This window comes from Peromyscus maniculatus, chromosome 19 (genome assembly GCF_049852395.1).
Source record: "Peromyscus maniculatus bairdii isolate BWxNUB_F1_BW_parent chromosome 19, HU_Pman_BW_mat_3.1, whole genome shotgun sequence".
Classification (NCBI taxonomy): Eukaryota; Metazoa; Chordata; class Mammalia; order Rodentia; family Cricetidae; genus Peromyscus; species Peromyscus maniculatus.
Genome location: NC_134870.1, coordinates 48,204,464 through 48,231,455, shown reverse-complemented (window position 1 = coordinate 48,231,455; position 26,992 = coordinate 48,204,464). Strand labels below are relative to the sequence as shown.

The following is a 26,992-nucleotide window of genomic DNA, read 5'->3' as shown; positions in this document are numbered from 1 at the left end:
TTCTTGACACAGGAAAACCTTGACAATCAAACTCTGCTGACAATAGAAAAGCTGTGTAGAGATGCGCCCTCCTCCCCTCCCCCACCTCCCCATGAAGCCCCAAACCTCCCCTTAAATAGGATAAACAACAAAATCTAATTTCCATCCAGATATTTGCTAAATGGAAATGTCTTTCCTAAAGGACTGTCATAGAATTTGTACTCTTTTTGGGTGGGGGACAGTGAGGGACTTGCAGTGGTGAAGTCAGAATGTAATACTAGTTCTCTTATCTACCAGAGTGACCTTAGGGAAGGCACAGAGCCTCCTACCTAAAATCCCCTAGTAAGTGAGGTCTCAGCCACACACCATAACCTTATTTGTTTTTAATGTAGATGAGTGCTTTGCCTGTGTGTATGTATGAGCACCATATGCATGCCTTGTGCCTGCAGAGGTCAGCAGAAGGCTTTGAACACCCTAGAACTGGAGTTACAGATGGTTGTGAGCCACTGTGTGTGGGTGCCAGAAACCAAACCTAGGTTTTTTGCAAGAACAAGTACTCTCAACCTCTGAGCCATCTCTCCAGCCCCACACCCCCATAACCTGATGTTCTTCATTTCCTCTCTTCTTCAGAAAAAGCCAGGAGACTGGATGCTTTGGTCTTCATTTTCTGAAGTTTTTTTTAAATGTACTTTCAGATTCCTACTATAATTAACTATCCACAGGGGGGGGAAAGCTAGATATTCAGTACAACCATGCTCAGAAAGCATGAAGAAAAACCTAAATACATTTATACAATTGAGGTTTCCTGGGTAGAGAAGGTTTGGATGCAAAAGACCAGGGTTGGAATCTCAGACACACTTAGATCTACATACGTATGAATGTATCTGTTGCCCATCATCCTTGGGCAAATACCTGGCATCTTTGTGGCATCTCAGGCTTATTGTGTCAAAGGCTGAGCCCTGTTCTTCCCTTCTTCTATACCCAGTATCTGCCCTAGTCACCTGTATTTCTGTATGTGGTGCCACCATCCCTCTGTCTGGGGATTGCTCTGTTTCCCATGTTTCTGTCCACTTGCTTGTTCATTGATTCAGGACCTTGCTACGTGGCCCAAGCCGACTTCATAATCAAGATCTTCGGCTCTTGCTAAGATTACAAGCATGAACTACTGGACACAGCTAGGACTTGTTCTCATATTATTTTTAAAAATTATTTTTTTATTATTTATTTATATTTTTAAACTTTTAAAAAATTTTCATGCAATATATTTTAATCATGTTTTCTCCTCTTCCAGTAACTCTCAGATCCTCCTCATCTCTCTACTCACCCAACTTTGTGGGTATTTTTCCTCTCTTTAAAACAAACAAAAAAGAAACACACACGCACACAAACAGAAATCAAAATGAATAGGCAAAAAACATCACAACAAAAAAAATGACCAAACAAAGAAAAATTAGACAAAATGTTTACAAAAATACCATTGAGTTCATTTTTTTTGTTGGTCAATCACTCCTGGGCAACCATCACAACAAAAAAAATGACCAAACAAAGAAAAATTAGACAAAATGTTTACAAAAATACCATTGAGTTCATTTTTTTTTTGTTGGTTAATCACTCCTGGGCATGGGGCCTGCCCCAGAGTGTGGTTAATACACCCAGTGGAAACTCCATTGGAGAAAACTGATTTTTTTCCCTTTGCTAGTGGGTATCAATTTCAAATATTTTCCTTGTTAGGGATGGCACTCCATGTCCACTCTTCCCTCTCAATGCTGGGACCCTATCTGGTTTGAACCTGTACAGATCTTATGTATATTGCTACAGTCTCTCTGAGTTCTTATGTGCATCAGTCCTGCTGTGTCTGGAAGACAGTTTCCATGGAGACATCCATCCCCTCTGGCTCTTACACTCTTTCCTTCTCCTGTTCTAAATAGCTCCTTGAGTCTTGCAGGTAGGAGTCTGATGAAACACCCCATTCCGGACTGAGTGCTCCAAAGTCTCTCACTCTGCACCTTGTCCAGTGGTGGGTCTCTGCATTCATTCCCATTCCCTGCAAGAGGAAACTTCTCTGATGAGGGCAGAGAACTGTTCTTGGTCTCTCCTTCAGCCTCATCTCCCAGCTCTAATTGTTACTAGGACTTAACCATTCCAACTCAAAACTGTATTTTGATTATCCACATCTCCTCTACGTTGTTCTATACTTTGCCAAAGCCTGAACTGAAAAGCCTTCCAACCTTCCTCCCTGTGTCCACACATGCCTTGTCATCCAAAGCATCAATCACACCACAGCTCCTCCTTAAAGCTTGTCAAAGGTTTCCCCGCTAAACAACACTTGGAATAAATCCCATGCTGTTTAACATGCTGACATGACTGTACTATTTGTTACCTAAACCAGGACCTCTTAAGAGTGAAGAGGGAGGGACTAAAACTTACCCAAGACAACAGGCTTCACTAGCTTGTCCTTGTGAAGCCAGATAGAGAGCCACCCTGAGGTAGCCATGAAGCCTCGCCATCGGCCACTGCCATTTCTGCGCCTTCTCCAACCCAACAATGAAAGGCCTGCCATTGCGGTCCTCACTTTATCACTACACTCAGTCACACTGAATTTCCTTCGGCTTACAGAGGTACCCAGAGTTCTATACTTTAAGAGTTTCCATGGGGGCTGCTCCAATGTCCTCAAAGGCACCTCCTCTCCTCTTTACCTCTCTCTCTCTTCATCTTGTCCTCAGTCTCGGCTGAAACAGCCCCTCTTCCTAAAAGCCTTCTCCAACCGCCAAGACTTAATTATGTCTATCCAGTTCCCTTTCCCTACATCCTCCCTTTCTTCAGCTCACCTCTCAGTCTGCCTTGTTGACTTACTCTACCTTGACATCTTTCTTCCCCGCCACACCACAAGATCTAGGAGGACAGGAGTTAAGTCACGTTCCCTGCCCATCCCCAGCACACAGCAGGCTCATGGTAAAAACTGCAGAGTGAAGGATGAAAAGGACATAGCCAACTTCAGATCTGGTTTTCATAGAATCCCTGCTTCTCCCTTGCATCTCTGAGACATGACACAGTACTTGTGTCCACAGGCAGGGCTTCCTCTAAACTCTGTTTCAAAAGTGTTAGTCTTAAGGGGAATTGCCTCCAATCCCAGGGAAATATGTAATATCTGTGAAGTAAATTTAGGTGAATACCAACACTGACAGCTAGCATTTACAGGGCACTGAACTGGTGCCAGCACCCTGCTAAACTATCTATACGCATTATTTACCTCAGTTCCAGTCACCATCTAAAGTGGCAGGCATGGCCCCATTTCATAAATGGGAAACTGAGGCCTGGAAAGGATAAAACTTATTCAGAGACTCACATATGTAGTAGTGGCAGAATCAGACTACAACACAGGATTGTCAGTCCGTTTTGAAACTGAAAGAAAAGGAAGTTTGCTAGCACCCTTCAGGAGAGACTCAATACAAAAAGGAAGTGCTAAAATTTAGGATTTTACACTGTGATTCAAAGTCAGCAAGATAGTGAAATCAAGACAAATTTATATGAGTAAAACCTCATACTTGAGAAAAGGAAATAAAATATTTTATTTTATCTTCAACTGTGACAAAGGAAAGGACATTCTTTGGTAGAAAATGGCTTACAACTAAAAGTCAGAAGTATTATTCATGACATAGACGTTAATGCTGAACCAAATAGATATTACTACATGAATGTGAACTGAGGGGCAGACAGAGTATGTGATATTTAAGGGCCCCCTGTGAGTGGCAGTACAACCCACTGGTTCTCAGAATGGTTGACACTGGATTAGCATTTTGTAATTACACTTAGGACACCAGAGAAGTTTGGAAGTACTCAATGGGCTCTCACTCAGGCAGTTAATGGATAATGAGACCTAGATGTGGAAGGTTTGGAGGTAGAAGGGTGATATGCTTCATATCTGTTTTCTGTCTAAAGAACAAGTAGCTTTACAATGAAAATATAACTATGCACATATGGAAATAGTTGTCATTTTATATATGCATATAATCATAGCTAATTTAAAAGATTAGTTCTTCAATTTAATAGCTAATTTATAACAGGAGTCCAGTTGTACATAATTTTGGCTGAGGCTAGTGACATGGGTCTGTGATCCCAGATACTCAGGAGGATGAGGCAGGAGGATTACGGGTTCCAGGACTGCTTGGGCCATACTGTAAATTCAAGGTCAGCCTGGGTACTTAGTGAGACTCTGTCTCAAGATAAAAAAATTATGAAAAGAGCTGGGACTGCACCAGTAATAAAGTACTTGTCTAGCATGTGTGAGGTCCTGGGTCCAACCCCCAAAAGACATATTTACTAAACATAACAAGTCATTGAATTTCTTTTTATTCACTCCCTTATATGAGGTCTGCACTCAAATGCGATGACAATTGGGTCATCTCCTAGTTAGTTTTGATCGTGAACTTGACACAACCCAGAGTCAACTGGGAAGAGGGAACCCCAACTGAAGAGTTGACTCGATCAGATTGGCCTATGCCTATGTCTGTGAGGGATTTTCTTGATTGGTGACTGATATGGGAGGGACCAGCCCACTGTGGGTGGCACCAATCTCTAGACAAGTGGGTACGGACTATATAACAGAGTTCGGTGAGCATGAAGAGATAGAGCCAGTAAGCACCCTTTCCTCATCATTTCTGCTCCAGGTTCTTGTTTGGATTTCTACCCTGACATTTCTCAGTGACAGACCAACACCTGGAAGTGGAAGCTGAAACACACCTCTTCCTCCCCAAGTCACTTTTAGTCATGGCCTTTATCACCACAACAGGAAAGCAAATTAGAACCGGTGGCACTTACAAAATAAGGCACATACTGATTGCTAACGGCTACTGAATGTCCTTATTAACAAGGGTTAGTATACATATGCTATGTGCGGTCTAATTAAACTCCTTTTATTTTCTTGTTCTAAATCATTTCCACTATGAAAGTTAGTTTTCCACCTGAAGGTCTAGGTCAGCAAAAATGTCTTTGGGTTCAGTAATATTTAAAATATTAATGTTACTTGTAAATATACTTAAATTAATCTCAACTAAATAATGGATTACAAAATAAAATGGCTACAATTTTGGGAGGGACTCTCCTAAAGAAGTGGAGGCCAAGCTAAGGCCAGTCTGGTCTATATAGCAAGTTCCAAGTCCACCAGGGATATACAATGAGACCTTGTGTCAAAGTAATATAAAATAAAGTAGAGCCTACTGAATTTGAGTCTGCTTGTGAGGGTTGATTCATCTTACAAATGAATATTAGGCGATACAACATAACCAAATGCTTAAACGCATTTAGATGTTAGAGACTGCCCTGCTTGTGGTTGCCTTTAGAAGCCAGTTGGCTAAGATGAGCCCAGGCTACCCTTCTACTCCATGTGCCTAGTTACTCTTGTCATGCAGCCCAGTGCCAGACATGGAGTGAGGATTTTCAGGACCAGTCAGTTTCCCATAGATTTACCAGTCAAACCTACAGAAAATAGCAAAAGAGACCCCCAGGCTGAGCCTGGCCCATGCATTAAAAAGTCATCAGCCGCTAAGGCTATTCAATTTGGCATCATGCGTTTGTTGTGATGTAACTAATGCCAGCCTATACTAACTCCTCCTCAAATGTGTGACTCTCAGATGTCAACATATACAGGCACAGAACTAGACACTATGTAAACTAATTTACATTGCATTATATATTATTAATTACATGGAAAGGCTTTTGGATAAATTCATTGCATGAATTATATATAAGGGCAAATCTCTGCTTGCTTTATTAGACGATAAGAGAACAAATTAGGATTTCGACTAAAGCAATAATTCTAAGCCCTTTTTATCTCTGAAGGGCCCCACATTTTAGAGAGATGCTCAAGATATAAGAATTAGTAGATGACTCCAGCTGTATAGCCAATGTGATAGACTCATGTAATCCACATTTAACTAGCTTTAATAGAAATTTGTAAAAAGCTAATCTTTTAAAATAGCTTTCATGAGGAAGGGCATTTAAATTGTTTCTAAATCTTCTGAATATTTGATAGGCATCATTTCAATATTGTTTTGATCTATGTAATTGTCGAACAATCTCATCTACTTCTTTATTGGAGTATATACATTTAGTCTGATGGGGCCTATGTCAAGAGCACCCCAGTCCTGTGATCAAGAGAAAAACAAAAAACACCCTCCACCTGCATCGAGACACCCAGTTCTACCAAAGCCAAGTCTCTATGCTTCTCCAGTTCCTCTCAGAACAGAGTCCACTTTTCTGTAGGTTTGCAGCTTTATTGGGTTTCAGTTGCGTCCACCCACAACAAAGCAGTCCGCGTGTGGTGGTGCTACATGAGACTTGCCTTACTGAAGAGGAAACCAAACTCATGATTTGTGTTTAATCGTGCTAGCTCCTTACATACCAGGGAGTTAAAAATAATAAATCTTTGCAGAGAGCTTATTACCTACATACTTATCTAAATGTTTCATGTAAGAAATAGCAATGTGTTCCAATGAAGGAAGCCCAAAGTTGACCATAACAAAGTTACTTAAATCACTTGGAGAGTACACTTCTTACACACACACACACACACACACACACACACACACACTACAATACAAGTTCAATTTTCTTCTGTTCATAATAATGGCTTAAAAATAGACCAACTGCACACCTGTTTTCCTCCAACTCTTATGTATTTGGGATTTGATGTGGCTAGGTATAAATGAAGTACCATCTGTGTTGAATGCAAATAAAGGTCTGAACTGTTATGTACTATACTACATTTTTGTCCAATTTATCTTTTCCAGAAGTCTGCAAATGGGCTGGGAATTCCAAGTTCTATGTATCTGGTCCTTGGAGAAGGGGAGAGAAAAGAATATGAGGGAAGATACTTTCCAGGGGCAGACAAGTCACAGTAGGGTGGGCAGGAGTGTGATTTCCTGTTTCTAAATTTTTGGAGAGATTTTTAAGCTGAACGATCCCTATGAGGGTTTTTTTTTTTTTCCAGAGAAATCAATTCTGAAAGCTATTCCACATGTGACAGCCTCCTGTGAAGCACTTTCCCAAACCCCGCCCACTTCCTCTCTGCAGCCTTTCTTTTCTTCCACAGATGTGCTGTCAAGTCAAAGATGCTGCAGAGAGCGTGATGGTTTCCCATCTTGCATTTGCCTTAACCTCTGTCTCTCTGTGGTATCTTTGCTTCTAAGGGAATGCCACACAATCCCTCTCTTAGGGAAAAGTTCTGTTCATCTCAGCAAAATCATTTTTACCAGTCCCCATCAATAGATAATACAACTTAATACCCACCAATAACCAATAACCTTAGCCTTTTGAACAGCAGCTTTTAGTCCCTAATGAAAAAGAAGTTGTCCTTCAACTTGATGATTTCTGTCAATGAGAGCCCATTCGTGCCAACTCCTGAATACTAAAGCTAGAACTTCACAATAGAAAAGGTTTCTCCAGGGGCTGCTGGCACTCACCTGTGAGTGTTGTCCAGGTGGCAGGGGCACCGCTTGTCACATTTGATACCATAGAGCCCCTCAGGACACAGGCGCGCCTCACAAAGTTCGCCTGCAAAGCCTGCTTCGCATAGGCATGCCCCGCTCACGTGATAACACTTCCCTCCGTTAACACACCTGCAGGTCTCCGCACAGCGAACTCCATAGGTCCCAACAGGACATTCGTCCTGACACCTATCCAAACAAGAGGCCAACAGTTGGTTCAAAAGGGCCTAACCATGCACAAGTTGAAATGCTTTTTGAACCCATAGTATTTTATGTTTCTTCCATTACAGGCAGAAAAAGTAATGAGATGGACCACTCTGGATAATAGCATTAACAGCCACAGCATGTAAAAAGGAGAATGAAATACAAACAAAGACTCAAGGAGTTCTAGGATTTCAAGATCAGGTGTCCTCCATCCTAGTTTGTAGGTTAGAAGAAGGCTTTGAGTTTTCTAACAATTTTTTTTTTGGCAAGTGAGATATTGTCCTCTGTTGGGAAGAATAGCCAAATGACAAGGGGGAAAAATCAACCCAAAAGTTCACCTTAGTGTTTTTTTAACAAAAAAGAAATGGCATGGAGTGGGAGAGATGCTTAGGTCGGTTGGATAAGGCGGGAAGCTGGTGCTGGAGGACTGAATGGGGTCCTCACTGCTCTGTGGCAAGCATGAGTAGTTATTGGGGCTAGCCAAACCTCTTTTTGGCGAGGTGAGGTGACGCGGAGCGTTCAGCCAAGAAGACAGAGATAACGTCACATCTAGGAGAGCGCTCACCACATGAGGGGGACACTGTCTCAGCAGCCACTTCCCATGCGGCTTTCCAGTCAGGCCAGACTCCGATAAAAAATGTAGGTCAGTATTGCATTTCCCAGATCTAAACAGTGCACGCGGCGAGGCATGCTGAAGAGCAATGGGAGAGGACGTTCCAAGAGAAGCAGCCTCTCCACCAGGCTTGGCATACTTTTAATGATAGGGTGTGGTGAGTGTCAATATTGGAATTCTAAGTATAGAGGGGGAAGCTTGGGCATCTTCTGACATTTTGCTGGTTGACTCTGACTGTAGCATGCGTTAAATATGATGGAGGAAGGGAAAGGGTCTCCTGGTAGTAGGTTTCACTGCTTCTAGACATCTCCAAGTGCACTTGTCAGCATGCCATCACTAACTGCTTAACCACCAAAGAAATTCTGGAGCAGTGGAGTGCGTACTTGAAATAAATTCAAATGTAGACTTCAGAGCTACATATGAACGCATACAGCTACTTTTAGTCCAGAGAGAGTATTTTTTTTATAAAGGCCCTCAATAATTTTTAACATTCAAGATTCTTTAATACACCAAGTCACCCGATTTGTTCCTTTAAAGTGTACATTTTAAGAAAGACTCTGTAAGGTACAATGATTTGAACTCATCCAAGCTATTGCTAAAGGCTGGCAAGAGAGCTTCTCGGTATGTTTGATGGCATGTCCTTGCAACTCAATGTCAATGAAAAAAAAAATACCATTTCCTCACCTTCTTCTGCGAATTTATAAACAAAACAAGATGCTGAACTTTGGGTTGGTGGATGACTCAGGGGGTAAAGATACCCAATGGCCTGAGTTGGATCCCAGAAGCCGCATGACTGCAAGACTGAGCTGTTTTCCAAAGGTTGCTCTCTGACCCCCACACGGATTCCATGCACCACCCCACCCGCAACACGCACAGTAAATACATAAATACTAATCAGAAAAAGGCTGGACCTTGAGTTATCTGCACAGTTTTAATGTGGTTTTTTTTTTTTAAAGCACGCTGTAAAGGCTGTTAGGAGTCTGGGAAAGTTATGGTGCCACCCCATCACAGGGAACTAGCGTGTGGGGGCTCAGTGGGTCTTGGCAAAGTATTTTCTTTCTCTTGGAAAGCCAAATGCATAATAGCTGGTCTTGGTCTGTATTTACCTCTCTAGCCCGTAATTAAACAACTAGTAGTTTCTAGTGTAAATTCAGAACAAATACACTTGGATTTGCTGTCTAAGCAGTCACTGTGGGAGCTGCACCTTCCTGTCAGTGACGGCTGTGCATTTCCACCTGCCAAACCCAAACAGCGGGGCAGCTTTCTAGTGGAGACCTTCCCCATGGCCTCTTTCAAATCACTGTTTTAAGTGTGTACAGATGAACAAGGTACAGTGTGATATTTCAATGCACGGATACAGAACATTTTCTATCTTAAGTGAGCATCACAGAGTGGTGATGGCTTTCTGGTTGGTCTCCAACTTGGGACTATCCCCTTTCATAGCCTTAGGGCTGGTTTGTGATCCCACAAGCAACAGGAAAGGCTACCTCAGGAATCAGTAATGCATTTTCTTAAGATGGCAGAGAAATAACAGACAGTAATAAACCTTGACCAGAGAAGAAATGTAGAAACTGTGGCTTTCTATTAAAAATAAAAGAAGAAAGAAATTTCTAATAGTGTTGTGGAGTTAGGAGAAAGGACAATCACTAAGTAGACATAAACTGATGAAACACTAATTAGTGAGGCACATCCCTACACCGATATCATTCTGGTCACTACTTTGCATCTGATTGTAAACTTAAGGAAGAAGAAGTAAGTGGGGACGGAAGCTCCTCGTCCTTCAGAGCACATCACTTCCTAGAGTGATCAGATAGCTGAGCCAAACTGGGATTGGGTGCAAAGGACCCCCCTTTCTCATCAGACCTGGACGCCGTGGTCCAGCAGCCTGCCTTTGCTAACATCTGGAGCTGCAGTCCTGGAGGAAAGTCAAAGGCACTGAGAAGGAGCCAAATCTTTCCACAGTCACAGCCGGAAGCATGCCCCTTCACTGAAGACCAGTGCTGCGTTCCTCCAGTGCCGAGCCGCAGTTCCCGACCTGGTGCCATCCCCTTTCTCCTGCTTCACTTTCAGAGCCATACAGAGCTGTCTGGGGGTTCACTATATCAGACTCCCTTACTGAGTCATGAACACTCACTGAGCATCCTTTGTAGGCGTGGGCCCGTGCCCTATCATCAAAGTATCACAGAGGAATTCTGTAGCACACCATTAGCACCTTGTAAGGCATCCTCAAGCAGAGCTCTGTGAGGATTCCAGAACTGTCTTCTCTTCGTTTCTTGCTGACTTCACTGTACTGCAACTTCTTACCACAGTACCCTTTGGGTCTTTCCATAAACCTCAAACCCTCCTATTTTTCATCCTTTGTGTAGTCCTGCAAGCCTGCACCATTTGTTTTCCTGTGGTGGGGTGGCGTCCCCACATCCTGGATATATTTGCTGGCAGCTGCCTGTGGTGGCAACCACCACTGTGGAGCAGCCCTCCTAATCATAGTGCTCCAGGCACACCGATGTCTCAAGACAAGTGAAGGGACACTTACGATCCCCACCCTTGGGTCTCCTTCCCATGTCCTGCCACAAACACAGCCACTCACTGTGTTCTTCCATGGAGAAAAAAAAAATGTGCTTTCTGTCATCGCATGGATTGTGTATGTTAATAACTTAAAACAGAGGCTAGCCATGGAAAACAGTGACCACACGTCATCACTGATGCTCCACAAAATCATGGGTAGGACCGCAACCACCCCCACCCCACTTCATTCTGTGATTCTCTTCCCCGGTGTTCCAAGTCAGCTGAGCACAAGCTCGCTGGCCTGGTAGGTGTAATGTTTTTGTGTTGCTTTTAAACTTAACCTTCTAAATGCAGTTGTGTTCTGAAATGTCTCTAGAGCCTAAAACACTATAAAAAATAATCACTCAGGATCCTGCTTGGTTTTGTACCTCTCCTCTTTCCCTGACCCTGTTTTCTGTAGTATAAGGTGCATGGATCAATCAATCATCTAACAACCTTATCCATCCAAAGCACAGCTGAGAACTAGGCTGTGGATCACAAAGTCACATGGAGTAGCCCAGTTCTGCGTTGAACAGCAAATAATTATGATACCTGTAATTCCTACATCAAAACACTCAGTAAACAAAATGGCTTTTAATTAAATTAAGTGGACACTTCTAACAAAAGACCTTATGAAAATAAAGGACTGGGAAAGGGATACTGGGTAACGTAGTAATGAGAAAATGTAGACATAAAATTACCCGAAGCCATTTCCAATACAGCAGAATAAGGCTGGACTTCCCACACTGACCTCTCCTATTTGTCAGAATCAATTCAGAGCTTCAAATCGGTACAATAAGAAAACGAGGTAATCATTAGAAATATTTTTACACCAACTGGCTCATCTTTAGTGGTGGATATTATCATTGGAAAACTAAATAATCCCAGTATTTGCTTAAAATATTTAAATTAATTTAAAAATTGGTAAGGTAAGGAGCAAAGTGAGAAGCAGGAACTGAGAAAGCAAGTTTTCCTTTTTCTAGAAAATACCCAGTTAGAAACCCAAAAAGAATTTTTGTAATTTATAAAATACTGAAAAAACGCCTTTAATAAGAAAAAAACAGATGCTGCCTGGAGATGTGGAGGAGCTTATAGTATCTACTCAAAAGTCATAAAATTAGAGCAGAATTTTGGAAATAAAAAGCATTCTTGAGGCTACTCTGAGAAGGAAACTGTACTTCATATAAGTTCCTAAAGACACGTCCCATTTGAAAACCGGTCTGCCAATGGCCTCGTCCCTTTCCTCATTACCCTGCCATACCTCAAATCCATCTAAAAATACTGAAAATGTAAAGTGGCTTCCTAAATACTCAACACTTCAGAATGACACATTCATGGCAGGTTCTGAATGGCTCGTGTTTTATTGTCTTTTTTCTAATGTTTTCTCTAATTTCCTCCAATTCAATGTTGCTGTCCTGTGACTTGGTTTCTATACATTCAATGAGGATAGAGCTTTTTGAACACTTTAGACTTGATAGATGCTTCTGGAATAGGATATGGTAGTTATAGATGCATGCTGCTGTGCCTGCCCCCTAGACTCTCCAAAGTGTCCTTCTAGCTCATTATGTACAGTCAGAGAAACACTGGTGTGTCCTTACCGTTCCCCTGTGTATCCTGGGCTGCAGTGACATTGGCCTGTGGCAGCATCACACGTCCCTCCGTTGTGGCACTGGCATTCTTGGGAACAGTTCTTTCCAAAGCGACCCTCGGGGCAGGGCTGACCACACACTGTGCCCTGAATTCAAAGAGACTTAGAAAATTAGATGGGCCACAGCCAGAATCATGGAAGGCAGAGGAAGAAAACAGGGACAGCAGAAAGGGAGGAGAGATCTAGGGGACAGGACTGTGAGAAAATTAGATTAAGGGCATTTTAGAGCACAGAATGTTCATCGTCTTTAAAGTATGGGGAATTTCAGGTTGAATTACTGACTTGATATGCCCAAATCTCAAGATACATTCAAAGACAGAAGAATAGTAATCTTAAGAAATTTTTATATTAGAAACTGAATCCTAAAATAAAGTTACATAAAATTATGACAACTTAAGGAATCTATAAATATTCCTAAGCGTTCTTCCCTGTGCCTTACATACACCACAAGTCAACAACACTCACTGAGCATCTGCTACATACGCAGCAATATCCTGTGCACACAAAGCACCCAAATCCTTTCCCAGATGCTGTGCACTGTGTCTCTAGTTTCTTTTCTCAAGATGTAACAAGGCATGAGGTTGAAACGTTGTATACTTGAATTAACAATAACATTACCTAAGAAAGACTTCTACACAAATTAACCGCTGTTTCAGAAGAAAAGGCATATTTTCAAGCAGGTTCAATAAACATTTCTGAGGCAAACTTACTTCCTGGGGAGAAAACCCAAGGAAGTCACTAGGACATTTCTCCTCATCCTAAGAGCAGTCCTTAGTGAGTGCAGTCACGTGTATTCCAATCCTGGGCATGTGACAGTAAGACATGATCTCAAGATCTCAATATATCAATGAAACACCCCACTGTTTTCTCCTTCACTTAGCTATGTAACTTGGGCTTACAGCCTCTGATTTGTTGGAGTTATAATCATTAGAATATTTATTGGAGTCATAATTAGTGCAAACAGCATACCCCACATAACGGGATTTCCCTAATGTTTTTCATTGTCCTCTCTCTCTCAAAAGAGACAGACTGCGAGTACTCCAAACTTGGAACCTAGCTAGAACAGCAGATGGTTTTCTAAATGTTTATTCTGGATAGCGTAAGAAATACATTTTCTCTAACTACTGGCTACCCACAAAGGCAGTTGGTGAGCTAATTAAGTCTCCTCTGGTGGTTTCAAGCTATCCACCAACAAGAAAGATTCTTCCACAGGCTCCTGGAACCATAAAAGCCTTTGAGAGATGATTCAGATTAGTGCTTAACCGAGAATCGTCTACATGCCAGGAATTGCACTAAGTACTGAGATTCAATGATTAGCTGCCTTTGCCTGGCTTGTTCATGGGCGATGAGGAGAGAAGATACAAAAATAGCTCTAATCACTCTGTGCTAGGACATCCTACTGCACTTAGGGGAATATAATAACATTACTGAAGGAATGATGGACCGAGGGCCCGCTAACAGCTGACCAAGGTTCAGTGAGTGGAGGGATCTAGTGCAAACGTTCACTTTCCCAGGGTCTGGTTCTAACGACCTACCATGGTCTCTCTGAATTTCCAGGGATGTTGTTGAAATGTTGGATATGAATAAAGCCTAGTGTAAGCAAGCAGCAGAAAGATGGTAGTGTTGCTATTGGCTGAGATGTGTGTGTGTGTGTGTGTGTGTGTGTGTGTGTGTGTGTGTGTGTGTGAGAGAGAGAGAGGGGGGGGGGAGGGAGGGGAGAGGAGAGAGAGAGAAATGCCAGTTCACCTTTGGAAACATCTAAAATAACGATACAAATAAGATGTTGCAAGGGAGAAATTTGAGTTGGGAATTCAGTTACCCACAGGGGAAAAAAGTGTCTGGAATCTTCTATTAAGAAACATCTGTTGTGGCCTAGAGGAAGTGGTTGAGGGCAGGTTCCAGGGGACCCACAGAGTGGATCCATCTGTCTTTCTCCTGGACTCATAGTCCCAGACTGTGGCTACCACCTTCCCACATCATGACCTCCAGGTGACAAGGGGACATTCCAACCTCAAGATGAGGCAACCTCAAAGTAAAATGCCTACAGTTCTTCACTCAGAGATCTTGGGGGCTCCTTGGACACTGACACTGCAACAAGACTGCTCCCTTGTCATGAAGCCAGCCAGGGCCAGCGTTGGCAGAAGGCTGATACAGGAGCTGAGAGAAGAAAAGGAGTCAAAGATAATCTGACACTTCTACTTGGTCTTCTGAGAAGGGTTGCCCTTGCACTCAGGTCCAAAGCGCTGAAGCATACGGCAAGTTTGTTTCCTAAGATTTGCTTTGCTGGGCCTACAGGAACTACCCCAGTGATTCTTGCACAGCTTCCTTCCACTCCCAGGCCCTCAACAAAAGGCTACACCCCTTAACTCCATTCCTTACCTAGCTCCCACACTTTGCTTCAAGAATCAGACTTCATCTAACCAGTCTCTGGCCTTCACCATGGGTCTGATCAATTCATTGGATGCTTGCTCTAGTGGTCTCCATAAAACTCTCCCTTATGTCATAAGGCCCCTGCCTGTGCCCCTTACAATAAAGAGTAATTCCAGAGCAATTCTACCCCCACATCTGGCCATAGAATGTATAGCTTAGGTGGAGCCCTGACAGTCGGGGACACTGTGACTTCGGGCTTCTAAGGTTGGAGTAACCAACAGGGTAGTTGTGTCACATTTGGACTCAGGGGAGGTAAGATAAGGATCTCAGGAAAGCATCAGATGACTGCTAAAGCCAGTTCCCAGAAAGTGTCCATAGTGAGAAGAGAGATGCCACAGTGGGTGTAGAAAAAGAGGACTCGGAAGAGATCTTTAGTAAGACAAGTGTGAGACAAGGCCACTGAAGAAGTAGAGGACGAAAAGGGCTAAGGCAGAGAGGCAAGTGGTCAAGTGAGTCAAAACTTTGGGGAAACAAATCAGAATAAGAGCAGAAGGGTCTTAGTGGTTCCGACGATAAAGAAGTCACCATAGATGATGAAGAAGTCACCATAGATGATGAAGAAGCTATGCAAGAAGAGTTCCTGGACAGACAAAGTAATGGTCGTGTAAACTGCTCTTGTAAGACATTGTTTTCTTCAAGCAGACATGCATAAAGCAACTCAGAGAAACAGGAACTAATACTGTTTCCTGGCTTCACATGTGTAATTAGCAATTCTTGAACACTGTATCCCATATAGCAGTAAACCTATAGAATTACTAGATAAAGAAAAATCATTATGGTCAGAGGGAGGGAAGCTTTGTAAGTCTGGCTTATTCTCTGGGAAGTTCTACAATTCTTGGTCTGCTTGACCTACTTTGGTGTTTCTTCAGATTTTTATAACAGCCTAATACTTTTGTGTGACATCTTGTTAAGGAGGATGTTATCATAGACAGTAACAATCCATGGATGCAATTGTGAAGGCAGTTATTAAATAATTTCAGCATTTATCGGTTGTTGTTGTTATGTGGGAGATCACATATCTGCCTCATTTTATCTTTGGGGGACATGCAGAGCCATGGTCATTATTATTTCCATGAGAGTTCTTAATACACTTTACGGACAAGTACAGGACAGAATTAGCTCGTGGCTTCTCTGATATGAAGGATTTGTTTTTAAATGGCTGGGTATTTCAGTGTGGGAATCATAGCCCCCATTGCTACTTCCTTTTGTGCTACAGTCTCCATATGATATTCTCTTGTGTGTCTTGGAATGTGTGATTATTGGGGGTGGAAAGACACTTACCATCCAGCCGGAAGGACAAGAGCACTCTCCAGTTACATGATGGCACACGCCTCCGTTTTGGCAAGGACATCTCTGCTCACACTGTGGACCATGTTTGCCAGGGGGACAAAGATCTTCACAACTGAGGGATTTCAGTGAAACAAAAGACACTGTTATCTATCCAAGCATATGATCCTCAGATTCACAGACACAGCATCATCCAGAAACCTAAAATACACAACCTTTCCTCATTCATAACATAATCGGCATTTAGAACAATAATCACATTGGCTGGAAATGTCTTAATGGGTCATTAGGTCCTTCTTTGGGTCCTTCTTTTGGTTTGAGTTCTCTCTCTCTCCGTGTGTGTGTGTGTGTGTGTGTGTGTGTGTGTGTGTGTGTGTGTGTGTGTATCTGTGTGCAGGTTTGTTTGCCCATATGTATGTATGTAGAGGCTGGAGGAGGATGCAGGAGGTCCTCTGCTTGTCTCCACTTATTCCCTTAGACAGTATGTCTCACTGAACTTGGAGCTCACTGACTCCAGCAGGCCCCAGGGATCCCCTGTCTCTTGCCTATTCCCAGCACTAGGGTTACAGGCACCGAAGATCACACTTGGCTCTTCATGTAGGTGCCAGGGATCTGAACTCAGATCCTCAGGGTGCACAGCATGAACTCCCTCCAAGCCATCACCTGGCTCTGGTTTGGGGGGAAATCTCTCCTATTCGAGAGTTCCAGGAAGAGAAGTGGCCACACACTGGTGACAGAAGCTGCCCCCGGAAGTCTTCCTAAGCTCTTGTGCTGGAGTGAAATCTGCATTTCTTTGGAAGTAGAAAGATGTCAGTGTTCACATATTCCCTCCGTGTGCCTCTTCACAGTCAGTTTTCAGCATTCTCATCTCCTGGATGGCAAGCCCCCATCCCCTTAACCCTACTGTCCTTCCACATCCCCCACTAAAGCATCCTGTTTTTTTGCTCTGATGAAATGCCTCCAAGTCTCCCACGGCCCTATTTAATGTCGGCCTTGCTGAAAACCCATAAAAGTGATATTAACAATTAAAACAGTTTGAAACAAACATCTATTCTGAAAACCAGGGCTTTCTAGCTAGTGTGGGGTTTTTTTTTTCTTTAACTCTACTCCACAGACATTAACACTGTCAGCAGGACATATTTACCTAATCAGCTACATTTCCCCAACTATTAGTTCTGTGATTTACGAGTGTAATTTTCCCAGTAAGGGGACAAGATCTCTCTCTCTCTCTCTCTCTCTCTCTCTCTCTCTCTCTCTCTCTCTCTCTCTCTCTCTCTCTCTCTCTCTCTCCCCCCCCCCACCCCCAAATTCTGCCTTTTACTCTGTTAACATAAGCAAACCAAAGAATACTCTTCTCAAAATAAAGTCATGGGGATTGAGGACTTATTTCAATGTTCTCCTGAAAAAAAAAATTAAACTCTTTATGTGCAATGCATCCTAACAGATATGATATATGCACTTTTATTTTGTAAAGAACTACATGTGACCATGAGCACCGAATGACTCAGATATCTTTCACATTATTGTCTTTCATTGTGTACAAACATTTCAGTCTCTTTCATAGGCTCTGGATATATCCAATTAATTGCCACAAAAGCAGAGCCACACAGACCACTATTAACTATTCCTAGATGTGAGTGGAATTGTGGGAAATTTTCAACAGAAACCCATACCTGCCAGGGTAATCCCCAAACACACTCATTCCCACACCATCTGGTGAGCCTGGAGGCTGGTCCTTAAATCTTGGCTAAGTCAAGCAGCAGGAGGCCCTAGTGGCCATCACAGCAGTGCCTGGCCCCTAGACCCCCCGGCCGTGGGTATTGAGAGAGCAATAGAAACCGAGGTACACAGTATCTGGGGTGCTGCTCCAGGGCTCATGCACTTACAAGGCTCCAGTGTATCCCGGTGAACAACGGCACTCCCCAGTGATGTGGTCGCAGGTCGCTCCGTTCTGGCACTGACATCTTTGGTGGCAGTCATTTCCATAGGTGCCCTGTTGGCAGCGGTCTTCGCAGCGCCATCCCCGGTAGCCCGCCGCGCAGTGGCAAGCCCCGGTGATGGGGTTGCACAAGGCTCTGTTTTTGCACTGGCACCGGCTACTGCAGTGAGGCCCCCAGTGATCACCGTCGCAAGCTAGGATGAGGAAAGGAGGAGGGTACCAGAGCGTGAGGGTGGGTCTGGGAAGTTCTTCCACTCTGCTCTGCTTTTGGAGAAAGGTAAGCCTTCAACCTGATCTCACCATTGGTGTTTTTTGTTTGTTTGTTTGTTTCGTTTTGTTTATTTGTTTGTTTATTTTAGATAAGGTTTCTTGTATCCCAGGATGGTCTCAAACTAGCTATAGAGCCACGGATGTCCTTGAACTTCTGATCCTCCTGATTTCACCTCCTGAGGGCTGAGATTTCAGGCAGGAGCCACCACACCACATTTATGCCAGGCTGGGGACTAAACTCAGAGTTTCCCAAATGCTCTAGGCAACCACTCTGCCAACTAAGCTACATCTCCTGCCTGATCACCATTCTTAGGCTGAGCATCCAAGCTCGAGCACCAGCAGCTGCAATGAGCAAGCTGCTGCTCAGGGTACCTGGCACCAACCAGGCACCATCCATGGCATCACTCCACTGCGTAAGCATCACCATATCATTTTCCAGCTGCAGGGCTTCGCTCTTCCTCTTCCCTAAACCCAGAATAAGGAGTTTGGTGTGGCCACAGTAATGGATGGGCTAGTGAAAGCTGAGAAGGGAAATAGCAGGGAAAGGACTCTGGGAGAGAAGCTGGGAATGAGCAGGTTGTACAGAGGTTTTTCTGCTTGCTAAAACGTGGACATCTTTTACATAAGCCATTGCCGCTGAAGGATTTTAAACAAGGAAAGATGGAGCCATCCTTGGTGTGGGGAAAAGGCATCAAGGGGCTGACAAGGAGAAGCAAAGACACAGAGCAGGAAGAACAGCCACTGCTCCAAGGATCAGAGGCACCTGAACCCAACCAGCGACAAAGGAAGAGGGACCGGAAACTGGGTTGTTCAAGATCTGACCCGCCCTTTGGCAGCAGCCTGGGTTTGCAAGATACCAGTCAAAATTTATGTCAATGCTTAAGCCCAGGGACCTCCCAAAGAAAAAAGCCGAATAAAAAAAAAATAGTGGTCTATTTAAAAGTACATCCAACCTAAGACTGAAACCAGACAACTAATAAAAAGATAATAGGCACAAGAAATCATACAAAACAAAAGAAAAAATAGAAATTACAAGGTGTATTCAAAGTAGCAATGTTGAATAGTAGTAAGAACAGCCATTAGATAGAAGTCAGTGAGCAATGGGGGTCAGGGTAGGGGGGTGTCAATGGAAAGAAAAAACCCCAACTCCAACCATCCTGAAACCCATGAGGGATACAAACACACCTTTCTTGGAACACATCCATGTTCATTTGTTTATTAGAAATCACAACCATCACCTGTAGTGTGTACCCCATAAGGCAAATTGCCTTTATCTATAAAAACTATAAGTTCACCAGACCTGAAATAATACTGTGAAGGAAACAATAATTCTCAGCACATGGCAGGCAACTCACCACAAGTGTAGACTCCATCTTCCAACGGCATAATCTACCGTGGATTTCATAATATCAAAAGGTTTAAATGAATAATTCCATTTTTAATCAGCACGGCTTTGGGCTCATTAGTATTTTAATAAACACTCTTTAACAGAATTAAAAACAATGAGCGAGAATTATTGAACTTAAAGCAGATGAGGAAAGCAATTACCTACGAGCTCACAATCTTCCTTCACAAAATAAGATTAGGTGGTAACTCTAAAATGAGATCCAAATCTAATTATTATTCATATCAGTTCATTCCTCTGTTGCCTGTGGTTTAGGACCCTGAATTTTAAAAATTGCCACTTTCAGTCTTAAAAGAAAACCATATCATTTTAAATCTGCACACACATAGTACCTTACTCTCTTAGTTATCTTAGGTGGAGACAAGGGCATCCTGTTTTTAAAGTCTTCTGAATTAAGGTGTGTGGTTCTGTGTAACTCATTCCCTGTCTCATCAATCAACGATAGTGAGAGAAGTCATCATTCTGCCCAAGACAAATCCACCATCCCTTTTTCTAATTCATTTCCTCTGCCTTAATCCCAGGACAGTCAGTGTAGTTGACCCCTATCCTGTTACAAATGATCTTACTCCTGACTCATGAACGTAACCTTGACCCTGTTCTGTGTTCTGTGCACTAGGGCACACACTTTTGTTCAGTGGGGGTCATTCTTTATTTGTGCTACCTTAGTTTTTGAGAAAGAATCTCTCACTGAACCTGGAGCTCAGGAATTGACTAGACTGGCCAGTGAGCCCCCAGATCCCCTCTCTCTCTGTGACCCCAGGCTTAGGAATACAGGCATTCACTGCCGTATCTGACTTCTTACAGGGGCCTGGGGATCTGAACTCAGGTCCTCGTGTTCCCACAGTAAGCACCTTCCTGACTGGGCCATCTCCCCACCTCTCGACCCACTTATTTGGTGAACTACACGCTGCAGCTCAAAGACTCATAGCAATTCTCCAGAATTTTGTATTTGTTTTCCTTTGCTAAACCCTCTCCAAAGTTTTCATAGCTTCCTACATTGTGGGAGCCTCAGCTAAAGGGACTAAATACCTGCCTCCTCTCATGCTCAAAAGAAAATGAGCTGGCAGACACAAAAGGCAGTTTTAGCTTATAATATTATCTTGATAAAAATACCAAGGTTGTATTTAAAAACATTTTTAAAACCTATGATAAATGATTGTAGGGCCTTTTACCCACTGTGACATTGTGATAAGAGTAGGGATAAGCACATGTGCATCACAGAATGTATTTTATAAAAGCACAATAGTCACAAAGTGAAAAGGAGGTGCTGAGGAAACAGGACCCATCTCTCCTCTCCATGAGACTTCCTACATCCCAGTCAACATTTCCCCAGAAAAGCAGGCAGAAAGAAACCAGCTCTCATTTCTTGGAATATGACCAAAAACAGAAAGAAAAAAAAGGAAGGAAAAACTTAAGACATCCCCTTACTATAGAAATGAGTTTATAATAGAAATTAATAATATCACCAGAGGGGAAAAAGAGAGTTTCAGGCTTCCAAAGAAATATTATCACGCCGACATGGTTGATTTCCTGGCTACGTCTCAGCACTGTGGCATGCTTTGAAGCAACAGCCTCCCTGCTTCGGGCTGAGTTTTCCTACAAAGTTTCCACTGAAACACAGGCCCCACAGGGTGAGCACTGGATCAACATGAGCTGCAGATGGGGGCTGAGCCCACACACAGAAGTCCGAAGGCAGAGTGTCCAGAGCACGGAAGTCCAAGCCTAAACACGATCGTGATTTCCTTCCTAAATTTTGTTACACTCGCCTTCAGCACACCTACTCTTACATGTGTCCCAGTGAGTTACACAGTTTCCAACACAAAAGCCAGCTTTCTTCTCTGATGCCTCCTACGTCTAGAGTAAGTTGATGTTGTCTAGACAAGAAACAGAGAGATCTTCCTTACACTGATGCAGAATTTGACCAATTATCTTCAGTTCAAGCGCCGTGTTTGATCACACAGTTTTGGAAAGGTCTAAACAAAAATACCCTTGTGTGTCCACAGTCTCTGCAGACTTGAGACGGATTAACTTAGAGACTCTGAGGAGTAAGTACCACTCTTGTTCCTATTTCATAGATGATCAAGTTGAGATCCAGGGGGGCTTGTTCAAGGTTACAGGCCATGAGACATTGAGCACAGAGTGCTCATCTTCAGAACCTGTGCCCTAAATCATTACATTTTACTCTCCCCAAATTATAATGATGTTTATCTCAGCACTCTCTATAATAAAAAAAATTAGAAATAATCTAATTATCCAGGAACAGGAGACTGGTGGGGAAAAAAACGGATATAATTATACTTCAGAACACTGTGCACAATTAAAAATGATATAGGGAATATTTAATGAACTAGAATCTTGGCAATATCATAATTATAAAAAGTAGATTAAAAACAGTATAAATCATATGATCCAATTTTAGCAGTGAACTAGATGAAACCGCCATTAATTTAAGTTTAAAATGCAAAATATCAGTGGAAGCATTTAGCTGGATGTAATGTCTGGGAGGTGGAAGGCAGGGGAGAGCAGGGGAGCCGGAGAACATAGAGGACACCATAGCAACATGTTACCAGTGGGCACTCCTAGGGCCTGAGATGATGCTGATGGTGTTTCCTGTATTCTGATTCAGCTAGGTTGCCCACATTTTCTAATACATATCTTCTTGGCCATAAGAGAAAAGCAAGCAGCAATACAATGTGTTTTAGGATGTATTTTATTTGTTGTACACTTTACCATCACAGTAAGCTTAGTATCCTTTTTGCATTTATTTGAGTGCACCAAGGATTACTGCACTCAAATAAAGTGTCTAAAAACACCCCAATAATAAGACGGGACATCATTTTTCAAACCCTAGCTGGGATTTCAGTACTCTGGCTACCAGCACCTTTCATGAGGCCATTTTGCCTGTGAAGTTAAAATGGTGTTTTTTAGGTGCACAGAATACTCCACAACTACATTTTATTTAATATAATCCATTGCAGTAGGGCAGATCATTGACAGCCACTATTTAAGAAATTCTTTGGGGCTAATCAACAACTTAGTGTTTAGGAGCACTGTGGCTAGGCAACTGCCTAAACAGTGAGAATGTAGACGATTTCTCAAAGGAAATAAAATGCAGAAGATAGTCAACTTGAGGATCACCTATATGCTGATAATCATTTTACACAAACGAGAAATTGGAAAACTCACTGTGAAAGAATAGTGACATGTGTGCCATAGAAATAAAGAGGCTACTATTTCCAGGGAGAAAGGAAATCAACTACGGGAAGAAGAGGGATGGAAGAAGATACTGGGAATACAATGTAAGAGTAAGGTACAATTACAGTGCATGAAAACGTCATAAGGAAAGCCATTAGCTTGACATAACTAATGAATACTAATTAGTTATTATTTTAAAAACAAAAGAAGATATGAAAACAAAAGGAAACACTTTGGTGTCTATATTTAGGAGCACACAATCCTAAAAACTAGGTCTGCATAACAGCTAACATATGGACCACATTCAAAAACTAGTTGAAATAATGAATGGAAATGATTGTGAATATAAAGAGCTACAACTTCCAAGTTGAGCCGTCCACTAAAGCATTAAAAAAAAATTCTAGGTGCATTATTCTCCCCTAAGCTACCTCAGACTGTCAGTCCAGTTTTCAGGAACAAGAGATGGAGATCATGTTGAGGAATAGGGGGAATTTCTAAGTTCTTAACAGGTACTGGGCATTCCTAGGGGCACTATGGAGGCATTTTATTTAAACCTTACAATCACTCAATTAGATAGTTAGAATTATCCAAGTGGTTCCTCGTGTAATGTAGACTCAGCCAGAAATCTGCCCAAAGTCACTCAGCATTGAACTGTAAGCAAGACTCAATTCAAACCAACAATTGGAAAGCTAGTCTTCTGTCACACCCTGCCCCATGAGCAAAGGGCGCTATTGTGAAACCAGCGTCTCAGAACAAAGGTCTCCCAGCTCTTTACCTGAGGAATAATACTTGGTTTTGTCGGGAATGACAGTTCTCAGGCTTTAGAGCAGCCGCAGCAGGTTCATCAGATTGGTTTTCATAAGAGCTATGCACACCTTTAACCCCAGCATTCAGGAGGCAGAGTCAGGCGGATCTCTGTGAGTTTGAAGCCAGCCTGGTCTATAGAGTGAGTTCCAGGACAGGCACCAAAACTACACAGAGAAACCCTGTCTCAAAAAAACAACAAAAAAAAAAAAAAAAAAAAAAGCTACCCACATATACACATATACACAGTCTCTTATGTATCAAAAATTAGGCAGACATTAGACAAATGTCTTTGAGTGTATAGAGACGCTGTACTTGTCTTGAATCCCTTGTCTTCATGTAGATAAAACACAATGAAAGAATAGGATTAGGGGCAAACGGAAATGCCAAACCGAGAGGTTCTCTGCAGAGGGAATAAGACAATAAGCATTGTCTGATCTCAGAATTTCTTCTGGGGCAGGGAGGACAGGATGAAATCACTTTGCCCTTAGGTGATGTTTATCATCAAGTTCATCTTATTCCAGAAGTCTTCAATCACTGCTTGGCACATGGAGAGGTTATAATCATTTTATATTAGTATGCCTGGGGCCCTGCCTAGACCACATCTACTTATGGGACCTTGCTTGGGCACGCCTTCAGATTTTGTTACATTGAATTTTCTTTTCACAGAATGAAGATAGCAGGAGCACACAACACAAAGGGTACTTCCTGTTATGTTACACAGATTCTAGTAGCAGCCCTCCAATGCCACACATTGGAATACCTGATCCTGGTAATGCGATGCCCTAGGACAGCATCCCCCCCACCCCCTGCACTGGCTTGTATTGCTTTGCAGGAATCATGCACATCCCAAAGGCCAACTTGACTCTCACAATGTAAATTTCAAACATAAATTATCCAGTAACTCTAAAAGCAAGCCTGAAATACGTTCAGGCCTACAAGGAAAAGCAAGTACTGCCTTATAGCTTATTTATCACTGCTAATTAAAAACTGGGTTCACCACTCCACAAGAGGAAACTCATACCTGGTACTGTAAACCTGGTCAAGAGCCCATGACTGGGGAGCTCAAAAATCACAGGCGAGGGACCTACTGCTATGGTTTTGCTAAATGGCCATGATGTCAAGCTGCCTTCTAAACATTCATGTTTATATCCACGGTTATTATGTCCTCTACCTTCATCAGGAAGCATCTTACTGAAGTGGGTAGAAATTAATGCAGGAGCCTATGACCGATGGGACACCTGTCCTTAGACAGGACATCTTTTCACCTCCCCAAAGGCTCAGCGAACATCACAGAAGAGGTGGTGGGAAGAATGTAAGGGCCAAAGGAAGGGGAGATAGGCAGCAAAAAGACATTCTTCTGGACATGGCATACTTGGTGCACCATGAGGACGTCACCACAGCTATGGTTAACTATACAACACCTGGCTTGTGAACATAGCCTCATAGATGGACTATTGGCAGTCAAGGGTTGGGCAAGGGGTGCATTTTCGTAAGTTGCTCATTCTCCAGTGACTTCACACACACACACTACCCCTACAAGCCATTCTAGTTACACTAGATGGGTCACATGCAGAAAGAAGGCATGAAAGGAGGGGGACTGGCTGAGAGGAGGAGCTTCAGTGTGAGGCGAGAATGAGACAGACCAATGGGGCGAAGTGACTGGAAGTCATTACATACATGTATGAAATTGGCAAAGATGAAAAAATAAACACACACACACACACACACACACACACACACCCCACCCACATTTAGACACTTCTTACTCGGTGACTGTATGTTCACCAGTGTAGACTCATACAGGAGTTCCACAAATATAAAAAGGGAGAGAGGCAATTCTCAGTGTAATCTCCATCCTGGCACAAAGGACTGAATCAGCATAAATAAAATCTAGACAATCTCATCAAATTGACAGGTACCAGACAATTCCGCTGACTTGACTTAACCTCTTTGTCTAGGACCCTGGTTCACCAAGAGTGCAGAAGAGACTTTGAAACACATCTTGATCTATAAGGGCCTTCTCTTGGGAAGTTGATTTAGAATTATATTCTGGCAGAAGCATCCAGTGCCATGTGCTTGGGTTACATCCAACAACCCTAAATGAACTGAACCAACTTAAATGTGTGTGTGTGTGAACGTGCGCATTGTGTGTAAAGGCCAGAGGACAACCGTAGATGTTGTCTCAGGTGCCATGCACTTTTTTTTTTGAGCCAAGGTTTTTTATTGGTCTAGAACTTATTAAGTGGGCTAGCTGGTTACTTAATGAACTCAGGTCTAGTGGTCTCCATATCCCCAACATTGAGACTCCAAGCATTCCCCTTGGTGCTTAGCTCCTTTTATGCAGATTCTGTGGACTGAACTCAATTCCTCATGCTGTCAAGGTAAAGGCTTTACCAACTGGCCTATCTCCTCAGCTCCGGGCCAGGATTATTATTTAAGTCTTATTTTAATGCCTCTGCGATCTAAGTGTAATTGTGGGATTGCCTGGGGTCAATCGCCTTGGAGACATGTTTCTACCATACACTTACGGTGTGTGCGTGTGGGGGCGGGGGAACAACATGTTGGCACTTCCAGCACTCACCAAGCTGGAAGATGTCAGCCTGTGCTACACAGCCTGCCACACTAGGATTACTGCTTGAAGTAAGGAGGCCCTAAGGACCCTTAACACGGAAATGTCAAGTATCTATTAAGGCGTAGATTGACTGTGACTTAAATGGTTTTGCAAGAGGATTGGCTGAGGATGCCTTTAGACATGAGAACATGTGTGTGGCCAAAAGAGAAGTTAATAGGGAAGAAAATTCACCAAGCACCTCCTCCATTCATGTGCTCATCTTCTCACATAGAAGCGAAGTACAAATAAGTCACTTTCAAGGAACTATCGCTATGGAATATTTTCCAGAAGAGACCAAAATAATTTCCCTCTGTCTCAAAGGATAGAAAAGCATGGCTCTTGATGAAACGCACACCCTTTCTTCTTAAGCCTCCTCCGTGCCAGGCTTTCATCTTCCTGTGATTTCATTCTGTGTGCTTCAGGCTAACATGACGGTGGGGCACCATTCCCTTTGTTAACGGAGAAGAAAAGATCCTCATTCAAAACATCAAGCGGCTTTCAAAATAAAACAACTTTCTCAAGTGTCTCCATCCATGAAAAAGAACAATAAAAATGCATTTTCCAGGTCCCCCGAAA

The 26,992-nt window shown here is 42.7% G+C and overlaps 1 protein-coding gene across 2 annotated transcripts in view; it reads right to left on the bottom strand.

The window, feature by feature from the left end:
* Window positions 1-26,992, bottom strand: part of Megf10 (multiple EGF like domains 10) — a 163,152-nt gene that overhangs the window by 40,570 nt on the left and 95,590 nt on the right. For both annotated transcript variants that reach the window (XM_042263911.2, XM_076555280.1), the window contains exons 6-9: window positions 18,076-18,322; window positions 16,184-16,304; window positions 12,423-12,559; window positions 7,440-7,652 (exon numbers count right to left, since the gene is read on the bottom strand). In XM_042263911.2, the coding sequence (XP_042119845.2) occupies window positions 7,440-7,652; window positions 12,423-12,559; window positions 16,184-16,304; window positions 18,076-18,322 (718 nt within the window). The remainder of the gene's footprint in view (window positions 1-7,439; window positions 7,653-12,422; window positions 12,560-16,183; window positions 16,305-18,075; window positions 18,323-26,992) is intronic.